At 41.8% G+C, this 17,549-nt stretch overlaps 2 protein-coding genes and 1 long non-coding RNA gene across 25 annotated transcripts; 2 read left to right on the top strand and 1 right to left on the bottom strand.

Annotated features, from left to right (window-relative positions):
- The first annotated feature begins 48 nt into the window (after positions 1 to 48).
- Positions 49 to 9,962, top strand: LOC124207718. Of its 4 annotated transcripts, XM_046605306.1 has the most exons (18): positions 89 to 694; positions 1,062 to 1,123; positions 1,536 to 1,609; positions 3,479 to 3,563; positions 4,289 to 4,380; positions 4,530 to 4,756; positions 5,117 to 5,203; positions 5,263 to 5,370; positions 5,436 to 5,591; positions 5,670 to 5,876; positions 6,003 to 6,119; positions 6,252 to 6,486; positions 6,550 to 6,861; positions 7,323 to 7,472; positions 7,670 to 7,804; positions 7,904 to 8,047; positions 8,122 to 8,690; positions 8,769 to 9,962. In XM_046605306.1, the coding sequence occupies exons 1-18, from the start codon at positions 617 to 619 to the stop codon at positions 9,060 to 9,062; spliced, it is 3,132 nt and encodes a 1,043-aa protein (XP_046461262.1). In that variant the 5' UTR covers positions 89 to 616; the 3' UTR covers positions 9,063 to 9,962. The 4 variants fall into 4 exon arrangements, with proteins under 4 accessions (XP_046461265.1, XP_046461262.1, XP_046461264.1 ...); XM_046605308.1 differs by lacking the exon at positions 7,670 to 7,804; XM_046605307.1 differs by lacking the exon at positions 6,003 to 6,119 and having other exon boundaries at positions 556 to 694.
- Positions 9,963 to 10,045: 83 nt separating this feature from the next.
- On the bottom strand, positions 10,046 to 11,987 carry LOC124207728 (modifier of mdg4-like). 2 transcript variants are annotated; one of them, XM_046605329.1, is made up of 6 exons: positions 11,805 to 11,987; positions 11,639 to 11,722; positions 11,182 to 11,575; positions 10,792 to 11,112; positions 10,592 to 10,732; positions 10,046 to 10,530 (listed from the first exon to the last, which is right to left on the bottom strand). In XM_046605329.1, the coding sequence occupies exons 2-6, from the start codon at positions 11,648 to 11,650 to the stop codon at positions 10,148 to 10,150; spliced, it is 1,251 nt and encodes a 416-aa protein (XP_046461285.1). In that variant the 5' UTR covers positions 11,651 to 11,722; positions 11,805 to 11,987; the 3' UTR covers positions 10,046 to 10,147. The 2 variants fall into 2 exon arrangements, with proteins under 2 accessions (XP_046461285.1, XP_046461286.1); XM_046605330.1 differs by lacking the exon at positions 11,805 to 11,987 and having other exon boundaries at positions 11,639 to 11,786.
- An 830-nt stretch (positions 11,988 to 12,817) lies between these two features.
- Positions 12,818 to 17,376, top strand: LOC124207744. Of its 19 annotated transcripts, none has more exons than XR_006880101.1 (13): positions 12,818 to 12,966; positions 13,038 to 13,256; positions 13,349 to 13,653; positions 13,738 to 13,930; positions 14,004 to 14,071; positions 14,306 to 14,633; positions 15,748 to 15,855; positions 15,912 to 16,026; positions 16,093 to 16,211; positions 16,277 to 16,365; positions 16,490 to 16,729; positions 16,790 to 16,911; positions 17,132 to 17,376. It is a non-coding gene; the product is annotated as an uncharacterized LOC124207744 (long non-coding RNA). The 19 variants fall into 19 exon arrangements; XR_006880102.1 differs by having other exon boundaries at positions 13,738 to 14,071; positions 14,306 to 14,429; positions 14,494 to 14,633; XR_006880099.1 differs by having other exon boundaries at positions 13,738 to 14,071; positions 14,306 to 14,445; positions 14,510 to 14,633.
- The last annotated feature ends 173 nt before the right edge of the window (positions 17,377 to 17,549 follow it).

The raw sequence follows: 17,549 nt of genomic DNA, 5'->3' as shown, positions 1-17,549 counted from the left end.
TTCGATTAATTTTTCTCCCCCCTCCCCTTTGATAGGCGAAACTGTTGTAGTAGACCTCCCGTGCGGCAGAGTTCTATCAAGTTAGTAGCCCCCAACGCGAGCTTCCCACCACACCAACGTGTCTGTGCTAGCCATTTTTCTAAAATAACTCTATCTACCAAAGGAAAAGCTTCGTTTGAGTTGGGCATACACAAAATTAAGGTTCGAGTGGTGTGTGTCGATGAAGTAGGAAAGAAAAACTCGGTAGTAGTTTTCATCAAAGAAGCTGTGTGGTTGTTTCTGGTGTGTAACGGTGAAAGAAAAGTGTCGCCCTTAGGCTTTTTGTGTGTGTTTGATGCCGAGTGTGTGATAGCCCTAACTGTTTTGGACACAACACGAGGCGACTTACAGTTAAGTTGGCCATATATTTCTCTATTTGGGGCCCCACGCTGCCATCCCAAAAAAGGGGGGAAAAGAAAAAGCTGTTGTCGGAGTTTACTAACCAAATGGAGAGAACTGGAGTGAATTGGTAAAGAAATGTGGCCAACGAAAGTACAAGTTGTTTGACATTCCCCTCGCTGGAAGGACGTTCGTAAATCTCAATTTGGAAAAAAAGGAAAAAAGAACAACATTTATTATGGAGACACTAACGGTGGACAAGGAGTTTGGCAGCGCCATGGGTGCTCTCTTCCACCAAATCATCACCGACATGAAGGTAAAGAATGTTCTTCTTCTTTTTTAACATGTGTGGTCGATATATATATTGTAACGGGAAGAGAAAAAGAACAAAAATGGTGGGTCTGCCGAGTTGATGGTATATACAACAACGGTGGTTGTGTGTGTGTGCTGGGGTAGTTGTAGTAAACTTCCGGTGAAGCAGATGTTTTGAAGGGTCTTAAAAACTAGAACCGCCTCGGGCACTTAATTGCCCGCGCTCAGAAAAACACAATTTTTTTTCAAAAAATTATCTTTTATGGGTGCGGTGTAGACTTGTGTGTAAGTTAAATGTTGTTTTTTTGTGTGTATATATCAAGTTTTGAATGGAGAAAACAAGTTTTGATGGAAATTGATTATATTTACAGGTTGGCGCTCCACTCTGGGAAGATTTCTTATCGAAAGCCTCGAAACTTCACACTGCGCTCAAGTGAGTCTGAAACATTTGTGTCTCTTCTTCTTTGTCTTTGTTGTGTAAAATAAGAATTGGTCAATAACCTCCAACTCTTCCGGTCGACTGGAATTTTTTTTTTTATTTCCAACAATTGGACCCTGAAGGATTCAGGGAGGGAAGAGGTATTGATTTCTGCGCACAAAATTTTCATTCCCTCCCACGAAAAAGAAAAAGTTTATGGAAATAATAACAAGAAACATTCTCAATGTCATGGACTCCGATCGTGTTGCGGTTTAGACCGCAATGCCCCATCGGCATTGTGAGGTGTCAAATTCTCTTTCTGTGAAAACTTGAGAATGTCGTATCTTCTTTTCATCATTTTTATTTTTTTAAAAAGTTTGGTTATCTTTAATACGATATTTGATTCTTTTTATTTTTTTACAAACAGATCGACGTTATCAGTCATCGCCGCCTATTTGGATGCCTTTCAGAAGATTGCCGACTCGGCTACCAACGCCAAAGGTAAAAACCCAAATAATTTCCAGACAACAAACAAATATCTTTGATGATATTACTGATAAAGAATCTTCTGACACCTGTTGAGACCACCTTGGCGAGACAGGAAAAATCAGTTTTTCCGCCAATTTGTTTTCTGGGTTTTCCCGTTGTGTAGTAGTTTTGACAAAAAAGAATTGGCCGCCAGAGTTACATAGTAGCCAAGGTAGAGAGAGGCCGACGCCCCCTAGACGACGCTCCAGGGTTGCCGACGTTCCAACAAAACACAACAGCAGAAAGAAGAAAGAAGATGGGAAAAATGTAGAGTAGCGACGAAAGTGATCGATGATCATGACGGAATGCTGAACAAATAAAAAGCCCCCAAGGCTCTCTCCCTTATGAATAAATGCGATCGATCACGAACGAACGAACGAAGAAAAAAGGCCAAGCGAATAAAAGTCGAATCAATTTGTTTGACCTCAAGGCGATCTTCTTATTTGTATTGGGGAAAAGAAATTCGATAATCTTTTTGGTCGTGTGGAATCGGTGGAGATAATTGCGAGAATTCACGCTCTCGTGATCGCCCATCCATCCGTCATTTTTTCTCTCTTGTGTCGTGAAGAAAATGTCAGCCGTGTATTAGCGCCAAGACTCTCTCCTGGACAATGTTCTAACCCCCCCTATAATATCTCCCGTGTCCAGTGGCTGCCTCCTGCGCGTGCTGGAAACGTTCAGGAGCCAAAAAAGAAGGAAGGAAAAACTAGGAGCCCCTGTGTGTGTAGGGACTAGGACAGATCAATACCTTCCCCCCTCCTGGTTTGGATCCATCACTTTCATTCACCCTCGTCTCTTGCTTTTCATCCGGAGCTCCTTCATTCCACGACTATTCTACACAGACCCTCATCCGCCCCCTTTTTGTTAGCCGAAAAAGTCTCTAGCGAACGAGAGAGTGAGGAAATCTAATAGAACACGACAAAACCATCTGCGAGTCAGGCCAGAGATACACTCGACTGTTGAATTTATTGATCACAAGGAGAGAGAGAGAGCCACTCGACGTGTATTTTTCTTGTCCATCAAATTTGGTTCGTGCACCAAAGAAAGAGGAAACCGCAATAGGGGACCACCTCATGTCAAACAAAACTCTTTTCTTTTAAAAAAGATGATGACACAACCTCTTTTTTTCTTATTGGTTTAATGATGATGGTACCAAAAAGAAAAAGAAAAAAGCTCCTAGTCTTCTTCTCACCCAAGCCACTAAGGAGCCAAGTTCTTTCTGTAATTCAATCAACGACATCCTCCGGAAGTACTACTTCTTTTCTTGTACATGGCGGGCCCTTTCTTTCTCTCTTTTTACAAGGAATTTTTCCTCCTCCTTTGTGTGTTTCTCATTGCCGGATTCCGTGTACGGATGAAAATTGAATCAGTCACGATGTTCACCTTGTTCGGATGTTCAAATGACCCAACACAACTTTTGTGTACGATTTTTAAAAAAACAAAACGTGTAAAAGTTAAGATTTTTTTTTACTCTCTCTCCCCCTAGTCGTTTCTTTCTATTTATCCAGCCACCATTTGTGTGTGTGTACATTCTATTTTCGGTTTCTCTCTCTCCTCAACACCCCTCTGGTGTGTGTGGCCCCCTCATCTGAAACGTCAAAGTCTCACCCTCTTTGCCACGCGTGTTATGTAGCGTTCATAACAAACGCCCTACTTTTTCTCTCTTTTATATATATAACTCTCTGGTCATCAGCTGTTTTTGATCTTTCATCCGGATGTTCTTCCCTATTGGGGCAGACATCAACAACCATCAAAAGAAAATATCTGTCGGTTTTGTCTTCATTGATTTTCCATTTATTTATTTTTTCTTTCTCTTTTGTTGTTGTTGTTGTTGTTCCGCAGGAGCTACCAAAGATATCGGCACGGTCCTCACGAGAATCTGCCTCCGCCACAAAGCCGTCGAAGCCCGGCTCAAAACATTCACCAGGTAAAAATAAAATAAAATAATAATAGGAGGCCAAATAACCCAACAACGACTTTTGGACAGCTTCACTTATTTTGTGTGTGTGTGTGTCGTAAAATGATAATACCCGTACGTCGTCCCTTCTTGCACCCCCCTCCCTCGGCGGGCCCACCTCGTGTAAATTGGGTTCCACATCACAGTCGACTGAACCAAATGTGAAACTAACAAAATGAAATTCCTTATAGAGAACCAAAGGGGGACTGTTTTTCGTAGAAGAGCCCTACAATAGTTGGAACAAAAAAAAAAGCCCGGTAGCAACTTTTGTTTCCTCGTTTCGTGGACTCACGTTTCACGCGTGAACGGTCCAGTAACGAATTTTTTTTTGAACCCCGCCCGGTTTTGTTACTTTTCACAAAATGATGATGAGGAGGGAAAAATTTTTGTTTTTTGTGTGTGTTCCAGGTAGGAAGGGGGTGGGGAGACGTGCCTGGTCATAAAATAAAAAAATAAAGGTACCCGGGTTATTGACACACGCACGCATACGCACGATTCCCTCAACAAGCTGCAAATCCATATGATTATAATTTGATTTGGAATAATTGAAAAGGACAGGTTGGAAATATATTAAGTGTTTGTTGTGTGGCAGACGACGTGATCCTTCATACTAAACAGTTTTGAATATTTTAAGAATTTATTTTTTGACTTTATAAATTCCTGGGAATTGAATTTTTTCCGATGACATTTTCTAGCGCCCTGATGGAGTGCCTGGTTCTGCCGCTACACGACAAACTGGAAGAATGGAAGAAAATGGTGGTCAACCTGGACAAAGAGCACTCAAAAGGTACGTGAGAGAAATGGGGAAACAAGAAGAATCGGCCGTGACTTGGCACAATCCCCGCACATGTTTTGTACATTTTCTTGATCGAGTTTTCTTCTCCTTTTTGTTTTGTTTTCCGTTCGTCCCTTGGGGGGGGGGCTGGATCTGTGCAGAGTACAAGAAAGTCAGAGCGGATATTAAGAAGAGAACGGCGGAGGCTCAGCGATGGCAGAAGAAAGCCAAAAAGATCCGGAGTGGAATGGCTGGATCGACGAACCAGCAGATGAACGCCGGCAACACCACCGTTGGCGACCGTCAACTCAACGCCGCCAATCAGGAGCTACTCCGTGCAGCTGACGCCGCTCAAATCGACCTCAATTCACGTCTAGCCCTCCTCCAGGTAAAACATTATTTCTTATTTATTTAACTTTCCCCTCCCCGCTCTCTTCAAACAGAGGGGGGAGATTGAAAAAAACAAACAATAAGGAGATTATTATTGAGTCAAAGCTCATAGAAAAAGAATCCTAGTAGACGAAAAAAAAAAGTTGAATGAAAATCCAAATAAGGACTTATTCGGTAATCTGACGCTAGAGGCTATCCACCTCCCCCCTTCTTTTATTTTCTCCAGTCACTGGACTATTGATTATTGGTTTTTCTCCTCCTCCTTTTAGTCTTGTTCTTCTCTTTGGAAATTTCCCCCCTGCTGCTTCCCAATTTGAGTTGAATTTTCTCATTTAAATTTTCTGCCATTTTGGAACAGGAAACGGAGAAACAGGCCCTGAAATCGGCCCTGGTCGAGGAGCGCAGTCGCTATTGCCTATTTGTCGCCTGCCTCAAGCCCGTCATGGTAAAACAATCAATTCCGGCGGAAGGAAAATGTCTTGACAATTTGTTTTATTTGTACAGAGTGAAGAAATGTCCATGATGGCTGAATTGAGTCACCTGGAGGAGATCATTACTCAACTGGACAAGCACACGGCTGACCCGTTCTCATTGCCGTCATCAACCGAACAAGTAAAAAAATTAAACTTAAAAATATCCTCGTGTGTCACACATTTTATTTGGTCGACATCCGTCAGATGATTTCCGAGTTGAAGGGCACGACAGACCACAATCACTGGGCTCTACAGACGCCGCCCAGCAGTCCCAGTTCACTGGGGTCACGCAAGTCTTCCATGTGCAGTTTGGGTTCGATCCACAGCTCGTCGAGCGGAAGCGTCGCTTCTCATTCTCAAGTAACGGAAATGGAAACAAAAATTGAAAAAAACTTTTTAAGAAAAACTAATTGAATTAAATTAAATTATATGAAATAGAACCAATTGATGAATTCGCCTAGTCATGCGATGCAGCAACAGCAGCAACATATCCGGCACCGATCGCTTTCTCAAGTGGCCGGAGTCAACGCCGGAGTGAGACTGTCTAGCGTTTCTTCTCAAGATTCCGGTTTCACGTCTCAGGACACGCTCGTTCTTTACAGACCCAACTCATCACCGCCCTCCAATCAATTGCTGGCCCAGGAGGTACTGTGCCCCCACCACCAACAACTTTTTTTCTCTTATTTCTTTTTGTGTGTCTGTGTGCGTTTGTTCCAGCAGCTTTTCTTTTCTGTCGATCTATCATTTATATCTTCTTGTGAACACAAAAAGGTGGTACTGGTTTCTTCCAGCAATTCCAGCGGAGAGTGTTCGAGTTCCAACAGCAACTCGAGCACGCCCTGCACTCCTTATCCACCCGGAATGGGCTCCACTTGGCCAAACCTTCAAGTATATTAACACTGGGCTAACTAACTTTTGATATCTCTTCTTTTGCTTTTGCTTTTGTTCGCTTCTTTTATCATATAACTTTGATGAAACGGAATAGATTTTTAATTGATTTTTTCGGGGGTATATTATCAGGAGACGGTCCAGTTTGATCGGACGGCCAGCAACAGCAGCCACATGGTGATGATCAACGAGAGGCCGCACACAATTTCGACGGCCTACGAGAAAGGCCACCACCAAAGAGCGGCCCTCTCCGTCTACACATTCCAGCCGCTGGAGCAATACTCGTCGTCGTCGTCGACCACCGGACAAAGTTCGTGCGCCAGCAGCACCGACAAATTCGACCGGACCAACAATTCGACGCCAACTGGTCAGCCGAATTTTTTAAAATTCATTTTAACTTTTTAACTTATTTAAAAATTTGAATCAACAGAATCGCCGGAATACGAAACGTTGAGACGCTGTCGCGAATTAAAGGCTGGAGGCAACAACGGAAGCGGGAGCCAGGAGAGTCTGGGAACGGGCGGTAATCAGAGCACCGCTGGGCGCCCGCCTTTACCGCAGCGCTGCTCGTCGCTGGAACGTCCTGTCGTGCCGCCGCCGACGGCCAAAACCAAACCGGAGAAAGTCAACAAGAAAAACTCTTTACTTTTACAGCAGCAGAAGCAGAAACAGCAGACGGAGGAGAATAATCAGCCGGCATCCTCAATCTTGCCCGACTTTCATCAAGCAGCGCCTGATATGAGTACGTGTGTGTGTGTCCCGTCTCTATTATACACAACGCCCTCTAGGGGGGGGGGGCCCCGGCCAGGCCACTTTATTCTCCTCTTCATTTTACGCTCGTCGTGCTGCTCCCTATGTGGATCCATCATCATCCGCAGGGGCTATAAATATATAATTATATATCCTCCAATTCTCTGAGCTGGTGGGGGGTTTATTCCGTGTGTGTATTCTTCCTTTTTTAGTTGGGCGGCCATTTTGTTTCCAACGAAAAAATCGATTCAAAATGCTTCGTTAGTCCGTAGAAAACTTAACCGCAATCAAGTGTGAACAAACGCAACAACACAAAAAGCCATTCGCCTTTTTTTTCGGACGTCGTTAAAGGAGTCCGTTCTAATTATTCAAACAATTGAATCACGAAAAACAAAAGAAAAATGGTTTCTTTCTTTCTAATTTTTAATTTAAAAATGTCTTTTTTTGTTGCAGTTGTCCCTCAACCGGTTTATATGAACGCCAGTGAACTTCGCCAGCAACAACAACAACAGGCGGCCAACTGTGCGATGAACGGAGACGATCCGGCTTCTCACGCCATCTACACATCGCTGGCATCGTGCACCGTTTATGAGGACGGTCAAGGTATTTAGACTAGCTCACAACGACCGCATCATCTTCTTTTGTTTTTGTAACTCCGCCCACCTACTCTGTTCCGTCTTTAATTGTTTTTGGCTGCTGTTATATGTAGATGATCGTCGTAGAGCTTTTTTTCTGTTGTTGTTGTTGTTGATTATTATTATTTTTTTGTTTTCATTCTACTCCCGCATTGGACACGATAGCATGTTCGTGTCATGGCCCATCAAGAGACTCGATGTGGCGCCATCCTCCGTACCAACAATCCCTTCCTCTTCCTCCTCCTCCTACGGCTTGTAGTAGTTCAAGGCCAGTTTTGCGCAGGCCGGCCTCATTTTCAGGTACCCCAACAACTTTGTATTCCGGTTTTTTATTTCTGTTTTTTGTTGTTGTTGTTGTTGTAGGCGCGGGAAATTTGAATTTTGATTTGATTTTTCAAGGTTATGGCGATCAAGGATCGATGGCCGGATCGGATTGGAATCCCAGGGGTAGTGTGCGCATGTCGACTATGAAAAGGACATCCATCCCGTCGTTTGCCACTTTGCATGAAGTCAGTAACGTCGACGAAGCTCATCACACTGATGGTAACAAAAAAAAACAACATTTGCCAAAATAACAATTTTTCCAAATGGATTTCATAATTCAATCCATCACGTAGACGTCGTCGTGTGCGCTCCGCCTCATATTCCGGAAACGAATGCGCCCCTGTCATCATCCGTTGACGAGATTGATTTGGCCGCCTTACCTCCTCCGCCGGATTTCCTTCTGGAAACGGCCGAAGAAGATGTCGGGAATACTGCCGCCACGCCGGCAGCGGGGGCGACGACAGTCACGAAAGAGGCCATCATTCCGGAACGCTCGCTGAGCGTGGCTGACGCCGTCAAAACGTTGAACGAAATACGTCACCAGCCAGCCAGTCCGGGCGTGGTCCGCCGTGCTCAGTCGATGCGGGTAACTAGCGATTCATCATCGTCTGCTAGTGCTGGTGGTGGTGGTGGTGCTCCGCCGATGATGATTCCGCTGCAAGGGCGTGGCCATCCGCCGCCCGTATTGGCTAAAACGCTGGGCACCACGCCCAAAGCTCAGCGCCATTTGGACCAGCACCACGCCCACCATCATCCAACGTCCTCGTTCACTTTGAATACCAAAAACATGACGTCAAAAGCCGGGCCGGCCAATCACAATAAAACGCTGCCCAAACATATGCCCAGTCATCCTTCAAATTCCGTATGTTGCACAACAGTTTTACCATTCAAAAAAGTTTAAATCGATTTTAATTGATTTCCTTCTTTTATTTTGGCGCAGGATTCCGGCGGCGGGAGTAAAGTCGTTTCTGGATTGTTGTCCAAGTCGAGTTTCGTCCATCAGCTGAACGCCAAATTAGCGCAACAGCAGCACGGGCACTCGCCAGGTGGCCCGGCCGAGTCCATCTCCCAGCAATCACGCAACGCTCGCAATCACCACGACGGGCAGCAACACCAGCAATCCGGCGGAAGCGATCATCACCGCGAATCGCTCATGGATCAAATCCGTCGTGGCACTTCACTCCGCAGGGCTCGATCCACTTCCGATCGCTCATCCCCCCATTTTAAACATTGAGAAATAACCAAGTACGGTGCGGAATTATTTTTTTCAAATTTTTTCGTTTCTTCTCGTGCGGATGTGTTTGTTTAAAAAAGGCAGCAGCAGCACAGTCAGGGATTTACCAAGTGCCACTAGAGCCCCCTATAACCCACCCATCCCATTTACACTTAATCACCTTTCCTGCCCACCTCCCCTAACTGGAAATTTAGTTATTAGGACGGTTTATGATTTAATCTCTCGCCCAATTTTGTTTGTTTAATTGCCGTAGATCTCCGCACGTTTCTACCCCCCTTTAAAAAAAAAATAATCCTTTTGGGTTTCAATGTAAACGTGTCGTTTGTGCGTGTACACAGAAGAGGTGCGCTATTTCTTAATCGATATATTATTAAAACAAAAATTGTTGAAAGATGAAAAATTCTTTCAACTTTTTTTCCAAACTATTTTTTTCCGGTAATTGTAGATTTCTCTTTTTTTTTGGAAACAATTTCATGTCTGGTGTAAAACAAGTCTCGTCCTCCTATGGAAACTGCCCTCCCCCATCCATTTATTCATATCCATTTCACACATTTTGATAAAAATTCGCATTGGCTTAGAAAATTTCGTTTTCCATCAGTCATGGACAATTTTTTTTTTACACTCCCCCCAATCATCTGTCGTGTTTGTTCTTCATTTAAAAAAAAAAAGAGGCGGCGTTTATTAATTTAAATTCATTTTTTTTTGTTTGTCATCTAATCGCAAAATTTCTTTGCGCATTTAAAAACTAAATTCATTTAATTATTCCTTTCTTTTTTGCGTGTGTTTCACACTATGTTGTATAACCCCGAGTCCACTCCCCCCATTTAATTTCACAAAATTGAAAAAACAAAAAATACTTACAAAAAAGGAAAACAAAAAATACATTGTTTTATGACAAAATTTTTATTTTCAAAATTAGGTTTTTAATGTTTTAATCGAAAAAAAAAATTGGGAGAAATTCTTTACATTTTATTTTATAAGGATGAAAATTATCTGTAATATTTTTAAAGTTTAGTTTTCTTTTTTTAAGTGAAGGAACGTATTTTGTTGTAGAGAGATCGCGTGGGTGTTGAAAGTAATTACGATTAAAGTTGATAGTGCGGATGATGGATCGATGATGGATGGTCGTTCTCCGTGTCGCTGTTGTACGAGTTGTGAGCGTTTTCCGCAATGCACAGTCCCGGCTCGTCGTCAGAGTCTCGGTCGTCGTGATCCGGATGATGTGACGGCTCCTGAGGCGAGCGGTTGAGTGACGGCGGAGTAATCGATTGTTTCATTCGCGGAGCAGTCGACTGAGTCAGATCCAGCGGATTTCCACTGTTGCTCTTTTTAGTCCGGCGAGTTTGACTCCGCTTGACTCGCTTCTCTTCAATCTCCGGATGAGTATCCTTCCGGCGGCGGTTCTGGAACCAGTGCGACACGTTCTGGGCAGTCACCGACATTGAAGTCCGAGATTTGCCACTTTGATCTAATAACATTTGATTTATTTAGTTGGAACATTTCATCCCTAGTACTGCGGATGAATTTACCTGATTGTGGGACTCTCGACAGCTGATTGGCGTAAGCTTGGCACTGGACAAGACTGGGATAACGAGTTTCTTTTCCGTACCAACTTTCCAGGTAGACAATGTGGGCTGGATCCCAGACGAGTCTCGATCGTAAAGCTGGACCTGAGTTTAAAATGAATTAATAACAAAATTTTGGGAACAAATAATTAGAGTTTAATTACTGGGTCCGACAGATGTCGATGTTGTCTGTTTAGTCGATTGATTTAATGGCGTCTGCTGTGCCAAAACGGATAGGAAAGCGGCCAGTTGCTGTTGTTTCTGTTCGTCGTAATTTGCATGTTCGGGATTTATTCCGCCGTGCGGCGTGTGAAATCCTTCGTGATCGGAACCCATTTCATCTTTGATTTCCTGGTGAGATTTGATCACATCTTCGACAACATCTTTCTTCTTCCGCTTTCGAATGGGTTCGCCAGTTGGTTCCGGTGCAGGTGGTTCACTACATCCACTCGATTCCGGTGGTGAATCAACCGGCTCGTCAATATCTACGAAAAAATAAAAATTTTAAAACAAACTCCACAAATTAAAACTCAAAAAATTAAAAACAATTTTACCAGGATTGAGTCCACGAATTTGAAGAATTCTGGCGGCGTTGATGATGCCCGGAAGCGTTTGGTAAGTGACAGTCATACTCCCGCGGTACATGAAATCGACGAGCACTTCCAGGTCTTCAAAGTCGATGTCGTTAAAGTAGAGCATGGGATTGGTGTGCGATTGAACGGGCGAATGGGCCGGTGAGGTCAGCAGGTTTTCCAAAAGGGCCGAACAGGCGCACAAGACGAGTCGATGGGCGCCCAAAGTTCTGTGGCCGCTGGCCAACGTCACGTCGAGAAACAATTTCTTCTCCCAGGCTCGTGTCATCGTGTCGGCCAATTTCACGTCGTGGTGATGCCAACGAAGTGTAAATTCAGTCCCGTTCTCTCCAGCTGGAGACGAATCTTCCCTCCTCTGCACAGCCATTTTGAGCCATTAAAGTTAAGTTTATAAAAGTTAAAAATGATTTGAATTTACCTCTAGTTGCATGACGGTATAATTCCCAACTAAATGGAGATGATTTTCTTAGAGTGTCTGTACTAGTCCACGTATAAACTGCAACTAAAAGAAAACAAAAGTGTTTGAACTTATCTGTGTGTGACACAAAGGTTTTTGTTCTCCCGCAGGGGATGCAAACACATACGACAGATGAAAATGACGTAGCCAATCGTCTGCACTTGTCTGGCGGCCTTGAGGGGGCTAACTATCGAGTAGGGGATTGGCAATGAATTTTGATTCGTAAAGAAATATATCTCTGTGTGTGATCATGTGATGTGTGTTATTAGGAAGAAAGAACCATTTCCCCACGTCACTCAAACACAACCTTTTGTCGACCTTGTCTAAAAATTTCAAATTTATCAAAGGGGGCGGATTTCTTTTGGAATTTTGTTCGAATGTCATCAACGTTGATGGTCGTTAGTTGTGTGTGTGTTAACCCTCACCCCTGACATTTTTCTGACAAACAAAAGAGCCTAAACCAAGGCCGGTTTGTTTCAATATTGCACAATACTTCCACGTAAATCTGCAGTGAGGTCAGCCATTTTTCTTTTTCTTTTCCCGCCAATTAGAGAGAAATCTCATCTTGATGAAACATTTTTGTTTGTTTGTTTCCGTTTGGTTACGTTGTCAAAACGCTGCAGATTTTCTGCAACTCAAAAACTTTCTAGATGATTTCGAAATTTTCAATTTCCTGGAAATCGATTTCGAAATTTCTTAGAAAAATTTATTAGTGGCATCTGTTAGTGGAATTTCGTTAATTTGATTTGTGAAACCCCCAACTATTTTTTTCAAATGAAACCTTTGTCATACGTGGGAGACATTGACATTTTAATTTTAATTGATTGTCGCGAATTCCTTAAAATATCGATACTTAATTGGATTGTTTGGAAATCGATTGCAGTCATTGACGTAGCGCTTTCACTTGACCGATTACTCACGCCAAACCAGATTAATAATTGTGTTACGGGAATTAGATATTTTAGAACTTGTGCCGTGCGTGCCTGGGCACGCGATGCACACGCTTTCAGTCGACTGGATTCCCGTTGCTCGTCGTCACAAGCGGATGAAAAATGTCGCCGTCATTCTACTTCGGTACTTTTTATCCCCCTTCAAAAAGAGAAAAATAGTAAATCTTAATCTTCTTTTTTCCTTAAACATTTCAAAAAAGAAATTCAGTTACGCCATTTGTAATGATCAAACAAAGTGTTATTATTTGTTCACCATTTTTCTCTGTGATTAACGTTCGTTTCATTCGAATTAATTGAATGTTGGCAATCAAGTAGAAATGGGCGACTACCACAGTTCAGGTATTTAAAAAATTTGTTCAGGTAATTTTGTCTAAAAGTGTCTGGACGTTCACTTTGATGGTATCCGACAGAGCATCAGCACCCGGATGTTTATTCTAGTGTGCATTATCCTTGTTGGCAGCGCTAACAGTCGATTAGCTACAAGATTCACGTTGCGGTGACGAGAGAATTCATCGACATGGTCCTGCAGTCGGTGTCAGGTAGAAAACAAAGGTGTTTTTCTGATGAAAATGAATGACGACACAATTTTACGCCGATGGGGACAGACGGAACCGGATTTTATTACAAAGGTAATCTCACCTTTCACAGTCACGGAACATTGAACTCCCAAATTTAAAATTTTTAAAAATCAATTTTTAATCAAAATTTGTGTATCAAGTAGAATTAAAATCTAAATAGATTGAGGATGTGTCAACCGATTAACCGGAATCCGGATCGTCGGTGTTGAAAACATGTGACCCATTGCCATTTGCATCCTTTTTAACCCGTAGAATATTTTCACTTCTAATTGGATTCTGCTCGATTCACACCCTAAAAGGATATTGCGGCTATTTTGGCCAAGTTGGACACAACCTGCCGACAGACACAACCGGGGCTTCGCTTCCGGATCAACATTTTATTACTAAAAAAGTTATCGATTGCGACAATGAAGCCATCAAAGAAACCGAATATTATGACACGAATAAGGTTTGATACGCATACCTGTATGTCTTATAATCTTGTTATTAATCGGTTCCTCCTCTCAAATTTTTGTGTAATTCTTTTGATTAGGAAATATCGATCCCAAATCTTTTTCGTTCAAAATTACTAACAAATGGCGGTCAAATTAGACAGGACTTTTTGTCAACAATCACCGATGGTCACGGTGGGGCAGCACCGGCTTCAAGTGAAAATCGATTCGCTTTAGTGGCGTAACAATTTTGTGTTATTACGCAGCGGAGAAACGTGATGACGCATGAAAATTGTCCGTGATTACCATCAAGCAATTCCTTATACACTCTGGTGTGTCATTATGAGTTAGCTTATTATTTTGTTAGTTAAATCCAAGACTATGGCTTCGTCGTATCAGCTGAGGATCAAGGCCCAGTAACAGCGAAGGCTTCAGGTAATACTTGACAAAATCCTAAATACCTTGTTAGATCGATTCGGGTTTATTTTCACCAGACATTTTATTACAGGTACACGGATCTGGCGATGTCGTTATGAAATTGTGTGTGTGTGGGGGGGGGGGGGGGTAAGCTGGAGGATGAATTTGCGATTATCATTGGAATGTCATGAAATAATGCGAAGGCTATTGTCATCAGTGTGATGATCTTTCTATTTTTTATCTCCTCATCAGGTAACTATTCGTAATCAATAGCGTGACAGGTGTGCCAATAGGCAATTAATGGAGAGCCGCGGCCTTCTCTCGAGGCTATCTTGATGGCTTCTTTTTCTTCATGGCCAAGGACGGTTACATGGATGTAATCCTTCAAACTGGTGATTGATAGCTCGGATTAGATGGTACTAATTTTCTGGTCGAGAAAGATTTCACTTTTTAAAGGACGGAGAGAATCTATTGCCGATAATTGCGCCATTTCGATACGAATAGAACTTCCGACGGCTGCGGTGGTGGCTTTTTGGATTTTGATGAAGACTTGATACAAATTTGGAGTGGAGAATATTACGTGAGTATCAAATTGCCTTTTATTGTTAGTTATTGACTAATTTCAATTAAGTGTGTCAACAAGCTAGAGCGGACATTTTTTTCATGTTATTATTGATAAACGTTTCTTTTTCCTGACGCTAGACGGCATAGCCTTTGATCATTTTCCACTCAGTTTTATTACGTTTACTTTGCACATCTCTGAAGAAATTTCTCGCTGGAAATTTTGGGTAATGGCTGTCAGTTTCTGTCACATAAAAGCTCACTTGTTAGATTTTTAATAATTTGTGTTTTTTTTTTCTACTTCCGGTTTTCTCATTTCTGTCAGTAGTTTAGTAAATATTCATCTGACGCACAAAAGAACCACATATTCGTGATCCTCGTCAAATTTGTGGTAAAGTTCATGTTTTTTTTTCTTACTACGCGTACTTCCGGTTTCAAGAATTTTCCTGAACTATAGTTCAGGAAAAATCTCGATTTTGACCAAATTTTGGATTTCGTTAAAATTACACGTAATCGACCCCAAATTTCACGGAGATCACGAATATTTGGTTTATTTTGTCGGCAGCTCAATGGTTAAGGCGCTATCGCTTACTTCCGGTATACTTCCGGAAAATTTGCATAAAACTAGCAAGTGAGCTTTATTCTCTGTACTATTCTCAAGATTTCAAGCTAGGTTTAAGCAAATAAAAGTGCACCGTTCAAGTTATACAAGTAGCTAAAGAACTGAATTGCTTTAAGTTACATGGCAGATACAGAACTGCAGCCCAATAGCCAGTGCGGTGAAAACATTTTTGATATCCCATACATGTAATAGTTTTAATGCAAAGCAATAATGTTTTTTAATTTCTACAATATCACTAGATTTCAAAAATTTTATGTTGTGTCTCACAAAACTAAATTGCGTTTTTGGGACTTGAAGTGTCAAAGGTGTCCAATAGATGACATAGGTGTTCTTGTTTATCATGTGATGGCGGATTGTTGGGTGGTTGTCAAAAGTTTTCCTTAATTTTTCCATGAAAGTTACCGATGAATTCATCAGTAAATTCAAGTTTATTTCTGTGCAATTTGTTTGTAATGTGATTTATTCCGTATGTGTGTTGGATCACCTTGCATATTTCTATTATTACGTGTAGCATGCGTGTAGGAAGGAACGCGAAAGGCAACTGAAACTACAAGTAGCCTACCATCAATTCTTTGATTAAAATCGCCGTTCTGCTGAATGCTTTATCCTGTTGATGCAGGTAATAACCTATAATAGCTTAGTCACAATTCTTTGAATACCTCTTTACATTTTTAGTTCATATTCTATTGGTAAACTGGAGTTTCTAATAATGTTGGTAGATCACTAACCCCAGCGTGGACAACACATGTTGTTTTTTCATGTTTTCTACAAATAATGCATTGACAGACAAGTATTATTCTTCCTTGAGAAATTTGTTACTTTTATTTCATGCTATCTATTATTTGACATAATACAGGCCATGGGTAATCTTCAGGTTAATTGCAGCAACTCATGGGACTTGGGAGAAGTCCTGTGAAAAGACACAGGGCACATGACCAGATTTGTGTTTTTCTGAATGTTCTATTCAAGTAGTAGGTAACAACTAACTTTACCTTATTGCATGAATGTGAATATTAATTGAAATATTTCCTATGCCAAAGTTAGTTGGAACCCTAACTCAAACACAGACAACACATTGCTGCTGCCTTACGGCCACAGGCAGGAAAATGATTCTTTTCTTCAGAAAATTGTAAGTTTTATTTGTTGTCTTAAACCCCCCATACTTTTTGTTACTATTATAGATTTTTATGTTGGAAAATTTACGGAAAATGATCGGAAATGGCCAAGTAAATAATTTGTGTGTTGTCTCATAGGGAAAGCTGTTTGAGTATCTGGTATTCATCCCCACTTGATTCATTTCGTGCCAGCTAGTGAAAGGCGTGAAGAATTCAAGCCATGAATTCAAGTTTAGCTGCTGCGTGCTGTCAGCGAGCAAGCAATCCAATTGATGTCCACCAGGTGGCGCGAGTGTCTTCAAGGCCTAAATTCGGCCATTTTGTTCCTTGACGCAGCAGAAGTGAGATGCCGGTCGTGACGTTTCCCAAAATGAAAAGGTATTTCTTGTCAATTAATTAGGTTAATGGAATGTAAAATGTCGATGTGTCAATTTACAGGTGATTGATCATACCACTTTGCCATCTGAATTGAAAATGCCTGTACATTTGTCGAAATGTCGTGCCTCGTGTGTCTCGCTGCCTGTACCCAGTCGTACGTCTCATCCCATGCAACAGCAAAAGTAATTATTTTGTTCAGATTTCCTTCAACTATTTACTGAATATGACTAGATATCAATTGGCTTTGCTACTGTATAAATTTGAGCACCTTTCCAACTTTTACTTCTTTCGTAAAATTGCAGAAATGAAAGCTAATCTGTTTTGTCTTACTCCTTATCTTTTGTCGTAAGAGTCCAGTTAACTTGTGTTTCCTGATGGTGATTTTTTTATTTTCTTCAATAGGTCTAACAACCACGCTGCAGCCAGATGGTGAAAGGTGTGATGAAGAAAAGTTCAACCGTTGTATGCAGGATGTGGTGCCAGTGTTATCCAGATTCCAGAAGTAGCTGTGCTGGAGTTATTCCGAAGCAGCTGAGCCAGAAGTTGTCCAAATTGCTGACTTTAAAATTTTAACTGCTTTCATTTGTGTTTTTTGCTTTGCAAGTGGTATCCGTGGTGCTGATTTGAAATATTTTTATCCCCTTTTATTTGTGGTTTTGCTCTGCCAGCGAGTTGTTGACTTGAATTGGTTTCATCTGTTGTCTTTTGTCTTTTTACTTGGGCAGTATACGACTGTGGCAAACTGATTCTATGTCAGTTTTGATACAGTCGACAACTGCTAGATTAAATTCCGGCTTTCCGCACCAACAAAATAATAACG

Source organism: Daphnia pulex, chromosome 11, assembly GCF_021134715.1.
Source record: "Daphnia pulex isolate KAP4 chromosome 11, ASM2113471v1".
Lineage (NCBI taxonomy): Eukaryota > Metazoa > Arthropoda > Branchiopoda > Diplostraca > Daphniidae > Daphnia > Daphnia pulex.
Note: the sequence above shows the minus strand (reverse complement) of the source record. Positions and strands in the feature narration are given on the sequence as shown.